General features: G+C 33.3%; 3 protein-coding genes and 1 long non-coding RNA gene across 11 annotated transcripts; 3 read left to right on the top strand and 1 right to left on the bottom strand.

Moving 5' to 3' along the window:
* Positions 1-1,265: 1,265 nt before the first annotated feature.
* Positions 1,266-5,035, top strand: LOC122532459 (protein FAM98A). Of its 5 annotated transcripts, XM_043661247.1 has the most exons (9): positions 1,266-1,404; positions 1,511-1,559; positions 1,948-2,307; positions 2,470-2,491; positions 2,570-2,860; positions 2,951-3,249; positions 3,319-3,800; positions 4,257-4,346; positions 4,464-5,035. In XM_043661247.1, exons 2-9 carry the CDS (start codon positions 1,522-1,524, stop codon positions 4,631-4,633), a joined length of 1,752 nt encoding a protein of 583 aa, XP_043517182.1. In that variant the 5' UTR covers positions 1,266-1,404; positions 1,511-1,521; the 3' UTR covers positions 4,634-5,035. The 5 variants fall into 5 exon arrangements, with proteins under 5 accessions (XP_043517182.1, XP_043517180.1, XP_043517178.1 ...); XM_043661245.1 differs by having other exon boundaries at positions 1,511-1,563; positions 1,952-2,491; XM_043661243.1 differs by having other exon boundaries at positions 1,948-2,491.
* A 278-nt stretch (positions 5,036-5,313) lies between these two features.
* On the top strand, positions 5,314-8,759 carry LOC122532458 (transmembrane channel-like protein 7). Of its 3 annotated transcripts, none has more exons than XM_043661240.1 (4): positions 5,314-5,542; positions 6,010-6,237; positions 6,329-6,570; positions 6,651-8,759. In XM_043661240.1, exons 2-4 carry the CDS (start codon positions 6,060-6,062, stop codon positions 8,547-8,549), a joined length of 2,319 nt encoding a protein of 772 aa, XP_043517175.1. In that variant the 5' UTR covers positions 5,314-5,542; positions 6,010-6,059; the 3' UTR covers positions 8,550-8,759. The 3 variants fall into 3 exon arrangements, with proteins under 3 accessions (XP_043517175.1, XP_043517174.1, XP_043517176.1); XM_043661239.1 differs by having other exon boundaries at positions 5,315-5,688; XM_043661241.1 differs by lacking the exon at positions 5,314-5,542 and adding an exon at positions 5,793-5,849.
* A 1,325-nt stretch (positions 8,760-10,084) lies between these two features.
* On the bottom strand, positions 10,085-11,372 carry LOC122532461 (ribonuclease H2 subunit C). Of its 2 annotated transcripts, none has more exons than XM_043661251.1 (4): positions 11,356-11,372; positions 10,677-10,881; positions 10,302-10,534; positions 10,085-10,216 (listed from the first exon to the last, which is right to left on the bottom strand). In XM_043661251.1, exons 1-4 carry the CDS (start codon positions 11,356-11,358, stop codon positions 10,196-10,198), a joined length of 462 nt encoding a protein of 153 aa, XP_043517186.1. In that variant the 5' UTR covers positions 11,359-11,372; the 3' UTR covers positions 10,085-10,195. The 2 variants fall into 2 exon arrangements, with proteins under 2 accessions (XP_043517186.1, XP_043517188.1); XM_043661253.1 differs by lacking the exon at positions 11,356-11,372 and adding an exon at positions 11,015-11,079 and having other exon boundaries at positions 10,677-10,884.
* A 129-nt stretch (positions 11,373-11,501) lies between these two features.
* LOC122532462 lies at positions 11,502-15,743 on the top strand. Its single transcript, XR_006307510.1, has 3 exons — positions 11,502-11,642; positions 12,908-13,131; positions 13,672-15,743. It is a non-coding gene; the product is annotated as an uncharacterized LOC122532462 (long non-coding RNA).
* Positions 15,744-16,263: the final 520 nt, after the last annotated feature.

Raw genomic sequence — 16,263 nt, forward strand, 5'->3', positions numbered from 1 at the left:
CTGCCGATTAATCTGTCAATATACCTTTCCGATTTCGATAATTTTTGAATATGTTTTAAAAATCAGTATTTTAAACAATTTTTTCCTGTACATATGTGTATAATTGCCGCACTGACTGAGTTTTCGAGATATTTGCAAAAAAATTGTCGGTACCACTACAATGAATTCTGTTCGTAATTGTGCGTCCGTGATAGTACATATGCATATGTGTCAGTTTTTGTTGACGGCTACCGGATAACATATGTAGTACGAGATAACTCAAACTAATCGGCAGTACACATATTTATATATTTACATAAACAAGAGATAAGAATTGGGTTTGGATATATATTATGTGGTACCGACAATTTTTTCCAAATATCTTCGAAACTAAGCGAGTTCGATAGTTGTATGCACAAGAAGTTCAAAATGTTAATTTCTACAATATGCTTAAAAATCATTCAAATCAATGAGAACGTAACATATCGGCAATTTCATTAGAAAAAGAAAAAAGCTGAATGAAAAATTAGAATAAGTCTATCAAACATATCGAGGAGAGTATAGAGCAACTTCGTCTTACACATTCCTAAACAAGTATTCTGTATCTAATATGATATGAAATTGAATATAATGAATATTTTATAAAAGCATAAGTAGTTGTGCACAAAAACTCGAAAGCAAATTTGAAAATATCAAATTATCTATTTAGCTTTGTTAACTAAGCAGGAGTTCGAAATTGACATGTTAATAAATAAGGGATCTATGTTGTGTAAAATTTTGCCTTAGCACGAAACGAATAATAATATTCCATATTATATATGGATAAAAACACTCAAATAGAAGTTAAATGGAAAATATATGTATATGTATATCATAATTTTGCTTAGGGGACGAATTTTCAATAAATGGCAATGGTCGGTAGGACAAAATTTCGATCAATTAGTAAGACGCAAGTATAATTTTAGGACATTTTTTTACTGCAAGATACAATTATATTAGATTATATATATTTGTTTTTTCTAAACAAAATATTTTAATAAAGGTATGAATTTTACATATCGAAAACTGTATTACATTTTATAACTGATTTATTTCATACAATTGTATGTATATTCTTATCATTTAAAATTATTTACGGGGACATAATTAGACCTCTTTAAATAAAGTTTTTTTCAACGAAAAATTTCGTTGATTATAATTCTATCAATACAAAGTTATTTCAATTCTTATGAATATGAATCAAATTATTAAAAGATTCAAAATGAAATTGGTAATATCGTGAAGATGATATAAACGTAAATGTGGTATAATATGTATACCTTATTTATGTTGTTACCTATAATACGACATCCACATTTCTTTCATACTCTATATTCTATATTACAGAATCTTGTGGCATATTGACAGTGTATACGGCAAAAACAGGTATCGTATGTAATTTATTAATATTTTTGTTGTAAGTACGTGTTATTTTGGTTTCATTAAGACATTTTATATTTCGGTAACAATTATTTGTTTTATTCGATTGAAGGTTTTGTCAAAATGGAACTTAGATTACTGGAGAGGATACAAAAACTTGGGTATGTATGAGGTTATGATGTTGAATGTTATACTATTGTACAAATTTTTTTTCAAGATCATATAATTTTATAAACGTTTATTGGTTTTTTAGTAGTTTAAAACAAGTATACTTCAAAAAACCATTCCCATGTGAATATCGTAATTAATGCTGTGATATTCAAATTTTATTTTATCATGATTTTGAAATAGGCATGATGGCAACTAATGAATTAATACTTAATCATATATTAAGAATTAATATTATACAATATTCGAGGACAATTCTTTATTTACATGCATTTAATAAATTTTAATTGAACACAAAATTATTAGTGTGATTCTTTGTAACTCCATAATTAATATTAGTGTTATTGATTGTATCGTCTAAAAAATTCTTTTATTTTACAGATACAATGGTCAGCTAACAGATCCTAGTAAATTTAAAGAGGCTCTAAAACAAGGTCCAAAATCAATAGAATTTACACAGCTTGTAGCATGGTTTGCAGATGAACTTGCAATACTCAATGATATGGATGAAGCCATCCATGCAATAGTGTCTCCAGATGATTCTAGTTCTTTCCTATTAGAGTTAAGCTGTTTTCTTAAAGAATTAGGATGTATGAATAAGAGATTAATGACTGGTAATGTTAATACAAGACTAGCAACTGAACAGGATAGATGTATCTTATTAGATTTTTTGGGAGCAGAACTGAAAACTTCCAGATTATTAGAATTTAGGAAGCATGAAAGTTCAAGTTCAAGTTCAAGTTCAACGGCAGCAAGTTCAAGTTCAACGGCTGCAAGTTCAAGTTCAATGGCGGCAAGTTCAAGTTCAATGGCTGCAAGTTCTAGTTCAACAGCTGCAAGTTCTAGTTCAACGGCTGCAAGTTCTAGTTCAACAGCTGCAAGTTCTAGTTCAACAGCTGCAAGTTCAAGTTCAACGATTGTTGTTGTAAGTTTTCATTAAAATACGATTAAAATATATAAATGATCTTATAGTTTTATTAAAAAATATATATATTTTTTATAGGAAGAGAGTGATACAGCTAAAGATCTTAAAGATATGTTAATAGCTTTAAATTTTGAGAGACCACCAGATGATATCACTACTGAGAAGCTCTTTACAAGACTGCATAACAAATTGACTGAAGTGTTAAAAACAGCCCCTTCTGAATTGGTAGGGCAACCATTAATTACTCATGAATTCTCAGAAGAAGACTGGAACGATCTTGAACATATACAACAAGAGTTACATGATGAGTATCGAATGCGTCGTGATATGTTGCTCAAGAGGCTTGATGTAACAGTGCAGTCTTTTCTAGTAAATATATATATTTTTAAGCTAGAATTATAAAAGCTACTAATATTTTTATGTTATCTAAAAACATGTGCTTTATACTTTTAAATATAGTGGTCAGATAGAATAAAACCTCAAGAAGCTGAATTAAATAGACAATATGAAGAAACTAGGAAACTTCTAACTGCAGAACCAGATGTTACATTTGCTGATTTATTAGCAGCGAGAGATGATATTGCATTAATGGAGAAAACAAGCAATGCAAGTGTTAGGAAAAATACTCAAACTGAAATTAATAAAATTATTATAGGAGAGGTACCAGATAGAGGTGGAAGACCGTATGAACAAGAACCTCCACCGCCTGAAATGCCACCTTGGCAAAAAGATCGAGTACCTGGACCTTCAACTTCTGGGTAAGTTAAATTAAATAAAATAAATTTAGATAAATTTGAATGGATATATATATTTTTATGTTGTTTTAGAGGTGGACGAGGAGGTAGAGGCGGCGGTCGTGGAGGTGGCAGCAATTTTCAAACTTCTAATTCTTATAATAGTGATAAAAATTCATATAGTGGTAATGCTGGTTATGGAGATAGCAGTTACGCTTCTAATAGTGGATATAGTGGACAAGGAAGATATGGAGAAAAACAAGGAGGGTATGGAGGAGCACAAGGAAGCGGATATGGAGGAGGAAAAGGAAGTGGATATGGAGGAGGACAAGGAGGTGGATATGGAGGAGGGCAAGGAGGTGGATATGGGGGAGGGCAAGGAGGTGGATATGGAGGAGGACAAGGAAGTTATAAAAGTGGTCAAGGAGGTAGTTATAAAGGAGGTCAAGGAGGTGGTTATAAAGGAGGTCAAGGTAGTGGTTATAAAGGAAGTCAAGGAGGTAGTTATGGAGGAGGAGGAGGGCAAGGAGGTAGTTATGGGGGAGGAGGAGGCCAAGGAGGTAGTTATGGAGGAGGAGGAGGGCAAGGAGGTAGTTATGGGGGAGGAGGAGGCCAAGGAGGTAGTTATGGAGGAGGAGGAGGGCAAGGAGGTAGTTATGGGGGAGGAGGAGGCCAAGGAGGTAGTTATGGAGGAGGAGGAGGGCAAGGAGGTAGTTATGGGGGAGGAGGAGGCCAAGGAGGTAGTTATGGAGGAGGAGGAGGAGGAGGACAAGGAGGTAGTTATGGAGGGGGAGGAGGACAAGGAAGTGGTTATGGGGGAGGACAAGGAGGTGGTTATAGAGGGGGAGGACAGGGAGGTGGTTACAGAGCGGGAGGGCAAGGTGGTGGTTATGGAGGAGGGGGCCAAGGGAGTGGTTATGGAGGAGGGGGCCAAGGAGGTGGTTATGGTGGAGGAGGACAAGGGGGTGGTTATGGAGGAGGGGGTCAAGGAGGTGGTTATGGAGGAAGAAGTCAAGGAGGTGGTTATGGAGGAGGACAAAAAGGTGGATATGGCGGAGGACAAGGAGGTGGTTATGGAGGTGGTGGGAATAATAGTTACAGTGGAGACAGCAGAGATGGAGGTAATTGATTTAAGAAAACAGATAATAGTAAAAATATAGGATATAAACGTTTATAATAATTGTGATTTGTATACAAGAATGTTAATCAAATTATTGTTTAATAATCAATTTATTTAGGATATAAATCTGAATATAAAGGTGGACAACAGTATCAAAGAGGAGGTAGTGGTAGAGGAAGAGGAGGTAGAGTTCAAGGAGGTTGGAATCAAAGCGGCTCGAATTCTGGAGCAGATAATTATCAACGTGGATATAATCGTGGAGGAGGCAAAGGAGGACGACAATACTAAAATATTTTATGTAAATTATTATTCTTATGATCATAATCATAATAGTAAAAAATATTTGCATCACAAAGTATAATAATTAATATCAATGAATTTCTATATAACATGTAATGTTATATTATATATCCGAAATATTAGTTCTAAAATTAAAAATAAAATTAGAAACATTGATATTATTTTTATAACATAAATTATTTAATTAGCGAATTGTAATAATTGTTATATTCTACTCTATAATACTTTTCTGTGTTCTGAATGTTAATTTTGGCTATGTACTTGCGTTTGAATTTTGTATATATGCATCTTTTGTATGATGGGAAATGTCAAGAGTGTTGAAATTAATCTGTATAATGTAAGAATGCGATACAAAATTGATTGATTAAATTATTTAATTGTATAAAATAATTACTAAATATATATTAATGCATATCAATAATTTATATTTGAATGTAGATGAATATATATACATAGTATGTCAAGTGATTTAATTCTTATCTAATGATTATCTTGAGTGATTATAAATTAATCTTTTTCTTCAAGTTTATCAATGCATTAATCTGCAATATTCTATTGTATTGCGAAAATTTATACAAAAATTAATTATACTCAGAATTTCTTATTTGATACAAGTAGAACAATACCTTCTATATTCCTTTTGGTTCATGACTCAGTGTTTTATCAGCCGTCTACAAATTACACGGGTTTAGATACATGGGAAAACAAAATGCCGATGTGCGTTTACTGGTTGAATCGTTGCATTTACTTTGCTTTATTTACGTGGAAAAATCAGAAATTTTGTCATATAGGAATATTAAATTTGATATTGATGTGATTTAATACATTTAAATATTTCACGCAACTACGTCATAGTTTACAACTGCAATCTATGTACGTGTCATATAACTGATAAAGATCAGTGTTTTGTCTGTTAAAGTGTTATTTTTTTTCTTTTTCATGAGTATTGTTATCGAAGAGAATAAAGGAATATGTATTATCAAGAAATTGCACAATTACAAGACACTTGATCGACTGATTCATCTTGGATACTTCTCAATTAGGTATTTATAACTGAACGTATATAAAAGTTTATTATTAATGTTATTCCTTAGTGCAACTTGTTTAAATTATAATTTGTTTAGACTATATCATTTTTATAATTTGTAAGACTATATCATTTATATATGTATATTGATTAACATATAAAATCATACAAAATTTGGTAAATATTAGATATTTTGGGGGATACAAAGCAATTTAATAAATTATATATGAATAATTGGGATACAAAGCAATTTAATAAATTATATGTGAATAATTGGGATACAAAGCAATTTAATAAATTATATGTGAATAATTTTTATTTCAATTTTGTGTGTAAGATTTTTGAAGAAAATTCCATACGCAAATTACAATTAGTCATAAAAAGAAGATGTCAGGGGGAGACAGAAAAAAACGTGCTTGTGACAGAGGACAGGGTTGGGAAGAGGCTGGAGCTGAATTTTATCAGGAAAGCTATCCTGCAGCAATTGAAGCAGATTTACAACAAGCATTACAAAGAGATCCTTCTCATATAGCTACTTTACTGCCAAGTAAAAAATCACGTGTTGGTAAGTTTGTGAATAATAGAATTTATATTGTATGTTTAATATTTTGATATTATCAGTTAATGCTAATGTTAATGTTATTTATTTCAAATAGCAACTGCCAAACGAATACGTAATGATACTAAAACAACACTGAGGAGACGTACTAGTACAAGATCTCGTGGTACAACTACATCTAGACGTATGTCAACGAATATTCATGATGCAGCAGTATCAATGTTACCAGACTTATCTGAAAATTTATCCAATGAGGAACGTACTTGGGAAGAAATAATGCAAATCAAAGCCATGCCTGTGTGCATGGCACAAAAGATACAACTAAAAAATCAGTTACAAGTAATGATAATATTAATGAAGAAAAATAGAATTATATACTTGATTAAAAATTGCTAAATATCTGTTTATATATATTTCAGAGCGCTACAAAATTAAGATTGCAAGGTTTTGAGCAATTGAAATGGCAACGAAGGAAAGCTTGGCAACAATTTCGGATCAGAATGAAGGAAGCATATTCAAAAATGGAGTTATGGAATGATAGCCTTAAAACAATTGGTGGGAACTTTGGAATGGGAATTGTTGCATACTTTTTATTCATCAAATGGTTACTGTATCTTAATGTTCTTTTGTTTGCAATTATATTTTTATTTATTGTGTTACCTGCAACATTATTGGATATGCCAGAAGATGAAACATGCGTAAATTCTAATAACAGTCATAGTATATCTTGCTGTTCAGAATTATATTGGAATATAACTCAAGAAAGTGGTAACATAGCTGGTATATTAGAATACACTTTATTATTTTATGGTGCATATAGCCATATGACTTATACTTCTGGTATATTTTTTAATTTGCCATTATCCTATATTTCTGCAACTGTTGGTGTATTTATTTTTAGTTTAATAGTCATTGTTAAGTCAGCTGCTAAAAGTTTTAAACAACGGGTAGTCGAAAATGAAGGTCAATTTTATCAGTATTGTAATTTAGTTTTTGGAGGTTGGGATTATTGTATACATAATGAAAAGTCTGCAGCTATAAAACACAAAGCATTATATAATGAAGTGAAAGCATTTTTAGAAGCCGAAAGACTAGAAGAAGAAAGACAAAATCGAACGAGAGAAGAAACAACAAAATTGTTTCTCATGCGTTTGTTTATTAATTTAATAGTTTTAACAGTATTATGTGGTTGTGGTATATTTATTTATTATATATTTGAGTTTTCTTTCAATCAAATTTCACCACAAATTGATGAAACAAACATCACAGATTCACATTTATCCTTAAATTTATCTTTAAATAGAATCGTTCACTTATTTTTCGAGTTTCTTCCATACATGTGTATTGTCATTTTAAATTTTGCCGTACCATCTCTATTTCGATATCTGGTCTCTTTAGAAAATTATAGTCCTTCATTTGTTATTCGTATAACTCTTTTCCGAACTGTATTTTTGCGACTTTCTTCTCTCATTGTTGTACTTACATCATTTTATAGACTAATTGTAACAGAGGTAAAGGATAATGAATGCACTAACAATACTAGTAAACGACCATTATGCTGGGAAACATTCGTAGGTCAGCAGTTCTTCAAACTCTATATGACTGATCTTTTTTTTCAATTTTTTATGACATTTTTTATCAATTTTCCCAGATCAATGATAGCAAAACATACAGAAAACAAAGTATTACGTTTTTTCGGTGAACAAGAATTTGATTTACCTAAGCATGTCTTAGATGTTGTTTATTTACAAACTATTTGTTGGCTTGGTTTATTTTATGCACCTTTATTACCACTGATTGCAATATTTGGTACATTCGTATTGTTTTATATTAAAAAATTTGCTTGTTTAGTAAATAGTACTCCATCAAGTAAAATTTACAGGGCAAGTAAATCGAATGCATTTTTTATGTTGATTCTATTGATCTCTTTTATTTTATTTACTGTCCCAGTTGGTTACTCTATTGCAGAAATAGAACCGTCAAAATCTTGTGGACCATTTAGAGGTTTTAAGTCTGTATGGTCATTATTAATTGTGGTTTTCGCAGAATTTCCTGACTGGCTTCAATCTATTTTATATTTTCTTGGTACTGCTGGATTTGGTATACCAGCTTTTGTTATTCTTACTTTACTTTTATATTACTATTATGCTGTATCAATAGCAAACAAACACATGGTTACAGTTTTAAAGAATCAGTTAGTGCTAGAAGGTCATGATAAACAATTCTTACTTAACAGATTGAGTGCATTTATTAAACAACAACAAGATCAGAACAAGTATCATCAGGAGCAAGCAAATGAGTTGGGTACATTCTCATAATCAGTATTATGAAAGTCTAAATAATTTTTACATAATAATCTCTAAGACGCACAGATTTAGTAAACGTTTCATACAATCGTATGTAAACAGTATAAGTATTATCAAAATTCGATTAATTTATGATTAACTTTTTTAATAACAATATAAGACTGTTAAATCTATTTTTTTTAAATATATATTGAACTATATAATGGTATTAAAAATACTTGAGCCAACTATATGATTTTCAATTAAAAAATATTTAGAAAAGTATTGTATTTATTACTCAATAATTGAATTTGAATAAACAATTTTAAGTAAGTTAAAAAAAATACTTAAAAATCAGGGTACAAAATAAAAACCGTGCAATAGTAAAAGTCACAGATTGTTTACTATGTATATCTAGTTTTAGTATCAATAAGAGAGGCTAAAAATGAATATACAATATACTAATAATAAGGACATTTTTCCTTTCTTAGAATTTTTTATAAAATACTAGAGAAAATAATATGATTGTTTTTTTTCTGTAGTAATACTAGATATCAGAACTTACTTTTTAATTTTATAAATAAATATTAGGGTGCTTTTGCTAAAATGAAATGACGTGATATATGATGGACCTATTTTTAGATTAGCTGGGTATTAGGAATATGATGCAATTGTAAATAAGTTGTGTAGGCTGATCAGGAAATTTAAGAACATATTAATTTATGATAATTTATTATTTATGTATCATGAAGTATTCATGAACTAAAAATGTTTTAATTTATATAAAAAAATTTTTATCTCTATACACTTTATTTTTGATTAATCTTGTTTACGATTTTAGAATTTCTTAAAAGTGATTTCAAATATTTATTTTATATATACAATTATATTTAACATTTCTTCTGACATAAATATTTATGAAACTTTCTACTTTTTTTTTTATCTTTAACTGCCATTGTACATGAAACTAAGATTATTTTAACTTTTTTATATATATATATATATATACATATGTGCATGTATAAAAAGACTCCAGTAGGAACCATGCATGTATTTCTTGCAAATATTCATTCTAAAACTGCCAACCTATGTTAAATAGTCTCCAGAAAACATTTTATATGAATTTTATACAGATATAATCATAAATAAACAGCTACATATGAATGTCACATAGAACATAACTTTGGAAAAGAATTATATTACACTGGTTATAAATTTATAACTAACAGTCTATTTCTCTGATATCATTATAAACAATATTGAAAATACTATAATATATTACACTCAGTAGTATTATATATATGTAATAAGAAAAGATCTCTGCTAACAAAGATTATAGTAAATGCTTTCATCTTCTCTCATTGCAACTTTTATATATTTATAAAAATAAGAAAATAAATTACAAATATACTATTTATCTTGTAAAAGACTGCACATTTTTGAAATAGCTTTCCTGATTAAACCAAAAGTCATTTGCTTGTTTACATATGGGATTATAAGGTGTCTGTTATGTATGACAAAAATATATGCTCATGATATAAAACATGGTTAATAAACTATAACGTATATAAAATATGCAAAATATATTTATTTTTATCTTTATATCAAAATAGAACAATCTTCATAATCCACCGAATGTATAACAGTATTTTTCACATAATGTTAAGTTTTATTTTTAGTTATGATTCTGTAGAATGTAGCTAAGGAGGAAATATATCATAAATACAAATATTGATTATATTCTACAAAATACAATGAATCTTTACTTCTTATTTAATAACTTACTGCTTCGGCAATATCAATCCAGTCCATAGCAGCTGCTAACGCATCATTTTTTGTTGGCAACTTATCATAATTCCAGTAAGTGAAATGCGGAAAGGTACCCGTGACATACAAATTACGTTTAACATTTCCTATTTCTGATTTTTTGTGCTCAACAAATATAATACCTTTATATCCAGAAGGAACTGTTATTTTTTTTCCATAAAGCGGACGTCCACGAAACGAAGAGGTATAAACTATATGTGAAAGGAATTTCTTTTTGTTTAATCACACATTTTGTTGTCACAATATTATTGGTGTAATTATTATTTGCAGGAAAATGTATACATACTAACCATGTATGTTTACCGATAATGAATTCAAATTTCACGAACGTACCTTCATTGTCTCTTTTACAAATATAAGGTGTAAAATAAGTAGAAACATTGGCAGATTTATCACCACAAATTTTGCATGGCATTAAATGCAGTATCCTCTGTTTATTTTCGGATAAATCGCAACTCATATGTAAAAGAATAGCCATGTTTAAACGGAAGTATTCTATTTCGGCGGGAATACGTTTAATCCACACTCTTACCAATTTCAACCTTCTGAAAAATATATCTTTCACGTATTTGAAAAGTTTATAATTGACAACTTAATGACAATTACTTAGTCAAGCGTCTAAATTTTTATCAAATATTTTATTATCTATCTTTCGAGATACAAATGAGCCAAGGGTGGTTCCAGTTTCTCGTTGAGTTTATCTCGTTAGATCGAATTAACAAGAAATGTTTGAACTTGCAACAGCTTTGAAATTATCTGCAGATACACGATCAATTATGTGCAATGATATTTATCAAGATGTAAACAAGAGTAAGAGTACTCTCACTCCTTTTGGTTCTGTTTCGTTACAATCAAGATAGCAAAAAAAAAAAAAGAAAGAAAAATTGTTGAACTCAGAGTGTCTTGGAAATTACATATTCCCAGAGTATGATGAACCACATACATATATACATATATAGTGGGGATGATCCCCACCTATCCTGAAACGAAGGGAGTAGGGAGGAAAACTTACCATCGTGGTTGTGCGACGCGCACTCGTAGCGTCAGTCGCAGTCGATTGTTCGATTCGATTCGATCTTGCGCTTTTTAATTTTCGCTTCCGGGGAACTTCGCGCAAGTGGTACGTCTCTTCTTAAGTAAAAATAGTGGTGTGCACGCGCAACGTTAATACAGAATATATACTACGCGACCGACGATCAGTATCGTGATCGGATTCGCTATTTTTCCGGAGCAACGTGATCAATCTCTCTTTAATCAGAAATGAGCACGCCGGTGAAGAAGGTCCCCATTCACCTGCAGGTTAGTCCCTTGTCAATTTGTTCTGTTTTTCTATTCCTTATTTTGTTATTTCAATTCTCGCGCTGGCTCGTTCCTTTCCATTTAAATATCGTTACGTAAATAAACTGCGCAAAAATTTTTCTGCCCTCAACTATAGGTTAGAGCAAACGCCGGCTCCTCTAGTTTTACGCGTTGATTTTTATACGCATCACGCGCGGTGCTGCGAAATTCAATAAACACCGAATTAGTAACTTTTGCGGAACATTGTGGTCGCTCATAGTTTTGTATTAGAATTCAACATATCATAATTGATTTGAAAAAATAATCTTTTCTTTAAGTCTTATCTAGAGTGCATTAGAATAATATACGCTCGAAACATATTTTAGAGCAACGGCGAGTAAAGCAAATGTTTAAAAATAAAAGTAGCACGTTATTTTAACTTTGACAGAACACGCTTCGTTCATACGAGAAGAAAAAGATACTGGAAAGATTTGTTATTTGCAACAAATCGAGGCTAAGACGAATGATACAGTATCGTGCAAAAAAGAAAAAGAAAAACAAGTGAAATTCTACAGAGTTATAACAAGTAATCGGTTGTAGATAATGAACGTCCATGACAGACGACGATGGACCGTGTGCAAATATAAATCGATGCAAAATATCTCTGAGGCACGATTAGTGCGGCAATAAAACCAGCACGTCCCCGCATTCGATATTGTCCGACGTGATTCCATGACTAGAATAGCCCTTGCCTAAAACGTCATATCGATCTGTTTTCGTCTATAACGGTTAATTTGATATTCATCTATCGCAGTGTCCGCCAATTGAAATTTCGTTTTCCAGCTGTGTCCCCGTCATTATCTGCATCGTTGCTCGAAAAAAAATGTCGAAAATACATGAAAAAAAAAAAAAAAAAAAAGAAGAAGTACAAAACACATCGCGTGCCTTGTTAATTTTAAATGTTCGTAATTTTAACTTGAACGAGACCGCAGTGTGAGGTCACCGAACTCGCGATCGATAGCGCAGGCGGATTTAGCAAACCGTTTGCAATTAACAGAGGAAAGTACAGAAACGTAATCAACGGTGAAATAAATTCGTTAATGTTGTTCGTGTAATCGTAAACGGCGACACGATGTTGAGAAACGCTCCGCAATTTATTTGTTACTCTGCCGGGCGTTCGTATCGCTTTTTTTGAGGTTGGTCGAGTCCTCCGTCCAGTTCCCTCCGTTTCACCGCAGGCAATGAGGGTCGTTAAATGATTTGTAACTTCGAAAACGTACATATAGGCACCGCGGTGGCTCGAAGGCAATATTTAGAAGGAGACAGAAGAGCTGTAAGGCAGAAAGTAAACACAGATAGATACGGGTGTTCCCTGCGTCACTATTAAAACCGAAAGTTTTTCGTCGCACCGTCGTGACGATCGCAAGGTTGCTGCCTTATTGATCGGAGCGTCTTGGCGCCCGGCACCAGTCTATCTCGCGGAAAAGGGAACTTGCACAAGAACGCAGATGTACGTGTGTATTAAATTTTATGCAGATGGTTGCGTCTATTGAACTGGGACGCAATAAAATTCAAACTTCCACGCCAGTGTCTCTTAAACGATCAGTTGATAGCGAATTGTCATAAATTCTGCTATTTTACAATTTACTGGACAATAAGAGGATCATTGGTTTTCTTTTTCACTGTTTTTTTTTTGCAAAGTGTCCCAATGAAACAAGTGCGAACAATGAAACTTGCCTCACAGTTTTCGCAGTTACGCCTCTTGGTTCCGCTTGGTTACACTTTTTTTTTTTTTTCTCAGCTGATTCTAATAGTCTAGAAGCTATTTTTTTTTTTTTTTTACGAAAGAGATGATGTTAGAATTCTCTTGCAAAGTGGTTTAACATTTAGTAATGTGCTAATTAATAATAATCGTCGAGTCGACAGAACTTTGCAATTTTCACGACGAATGGAATAATCTGATCGGTTTGCAATTTGTAAGATTCGTGCTTGTTGCTATAACTTGTAATATAACTTGTAACTCGTTGATAATATTAGTTCAATCATGCAGGAGGTCTCAGTTCACGGGCCGTGTAAACGAAAGTGTGATCCTTCAGGGGCTGGTAGCGTTTCACTTTCCAGCCTGTGACGCTAAGTTCTTCAGAAACTCTTCGAATGAAAATGACGTAAAGAAATATTGAATCGTGAAGACGATCGTTATTATTCAGATTCTACGTCGATTGCTTTCTTGTACATGAAGATACAATTCATCGCTTATCGAAGCGTGGGAACGAGAAAGTGTATTTCAGCATACAATCGTAGCATAGATTCGACGTAAGTATTAATGCGTATGTCTTTCGTTTCTCTCCAAACAATTTCGCCAATTTATATTAAGTTAACTCGTTGCATAACGCGTGAGAATTTCCCAACTGAAAGATGAAACTATGCAGAAGATGCTCCGATGATACCAAGCTTCGTTCCGATCGAAAAGTGAAATACGAATGTCTGGTCGTTGGATTAGGATCACTCAAAATTCCCAACTGATTCGGATTGCATTAAGGAATTCTAACTCGCTGAGGTTACCTATTTGTCACGTCGCTGCCTTTGATCCTTTACTTTTATAAATATTCTGAGAAGAGTAGAGACGTATCTTCCAGGCAATTTCTCAACGAACGAACTGTTTCGAAAAAAATCTCAGTTGAATAAATTATTTCAAAAGAAGCTACAACTGTCCAATTGACTGGAGCAGCGCATGTATTGTACATAATATTGGTGAAAAATTGATCAAGCGTTTTAGAGAAACTTTACTATTTGGTTCAGTGAGGATTTATTTGGAGAAACGACATTTATCAATCGGAATAATTGGACAATCATTAAGAATTTCGACAATTCGTGCAATGTGTATCACAATTGAAGAGAAGTTTCTGTACGCGATTCTAATTCGACGATCGCTGTATACTGTACACCCAGTGTCTGATTGTAAAGCTCGGCAAAAATCGATAAACCGGAAAAGGCATAATACGGTGGGTGGTACGTGACGGTAATTCGTACACGCTTGGGAAAATCGGTACGGCACTGGGACCCGTGTGCTGGTGGATTGGTATAGAGGCACGGGGAACGCGGGCTCCACCGGCGAATCAATAGTTCGTCGACACTACGTCCGACCTGAAGTCGGAAAAACCACCACGGGGCTCGATTTTACGAGCGTGTGCGCTCGCTTTCGACGACGACCAGACGGGGAGATCCTCCGTTTCGCGTTCGCTCTGCACGCTCTGAGAGCTGCGGGATGGTTTCCACGAGCAAAAATAAACCGTCACTGACATTTTTGCTCGTGCCTTTTATCTCCGGCTAGAGGATGCAGAAGATTTGAAGCAGCTGACTTTCGCGAAGGTACGTCCGGACAACTCGATGCTCTATAAAGGCTGTGTAGCCTGTTCTTTTGAAACAATAGCCAGCTGAAGTTTTAATAGAGTCGACTCTACGATAACAAGAACGATATAAAAAATCGTTTACAATCTCTCGCCGAGCCGTGAGTACAGAGTCTTCAGATCTCGAGGAGTTTCTCTGAAACATTTTCGATGTTTCCTGCCTCGTTGAAGACGTTGAAAGGAGAAAAAGGTTGACCGTTTGTTCAGAGAAAGAGACGCAGAGAAAAGCACCCACGAACGGGATAACGGTCCTGTTGATTGAGAATTTCATCGAATCGGCTGGCCCCTCTCGAGCCCTCTCATCAATCCTCAAAGTTCTGCGTTTCCATTGACGACAAGTGGTTTCCACGCGGAGTGGCGTGTGCTCGCTCGTTGCCGTCTGTTTGTCTTCTCACCGAGAACTTGAACGGCGAATTTAGTCGAATGGAAGTCGGTCAGCTGAAAATGTAAATTACCGGCGTTATTCCGACGCGGACGTAAATAGACACCGGGAAGCCAGGTGCAAGCCACATCGGCCGCGTCCGCCGCGGTTTATCGCGCGAATTGAAATTGGAGCAGCTTGCCGGATCGGTATTAACCCTTTCTCGTCTCTTTCTCCTCTCCCCTTCGATTGCACAAGTGCAAGGACAGAGCAGATACACGCAGACGGATTCTACAGCTTAAGTATATTCCATCGTTCGTCCGTTCATCGCGTGTTGACGCAGAGTGTCGTTCCCTGGCTCGTTGAAACACCAAAGGATGAAAGCCTCAGTTTTCGAGTCACGGAAATATATATATATATATATATATATATATATATATATATATATATATATATATATACAGGGTGTTTCGTAACTTGTGGAACGCACTTTGGCAGCTGATTGTACACCTGAAAATAATGAAAAAAAGTATATCAGTATAAATATATGTCCTATCTGTCTTCGTTTATGAGATATAACGAATTTTAATAAACAGAGCAAAACACTCTAGTAAGCTAGTTTTACCAGGAATGGTATATTCAATTTTCATAATAATCATAATTGGGATGAAGAAAACCCACACGTTATTGTGCATTCAAGACATCAACATCAGTTTAGTTTAAACGTATGGGCAGGAATAATTGATAAATTTTTAATTGGACCTTTTTTTTCTTGATGGGAAACTAACAGGCGCAAAGTACGTTGATTTTTTGAGCACGCGTTTACACGAGATATTAGAGGAAGTTCCAGTCGATATTAGACTTCGTATGCGGT

The sequence above is a fragment of the Frieseomelitta varia genome, unplaced genomic scaffold (genome assembly GCF_011392965.1).
Source record: "Frieseomelitta varia isolate USP_RPSP 00005682 unplaced genomic scaffold, Fvar_1.2 scaffold_455, whole genome shotgun sequence".
Lineage (NCBI taxonomy): Eukaryota > Metazoa > Arthropoda > Insecta > Hymenoptera > Apidae > Frieseomelitta > Frieseomelitta varia.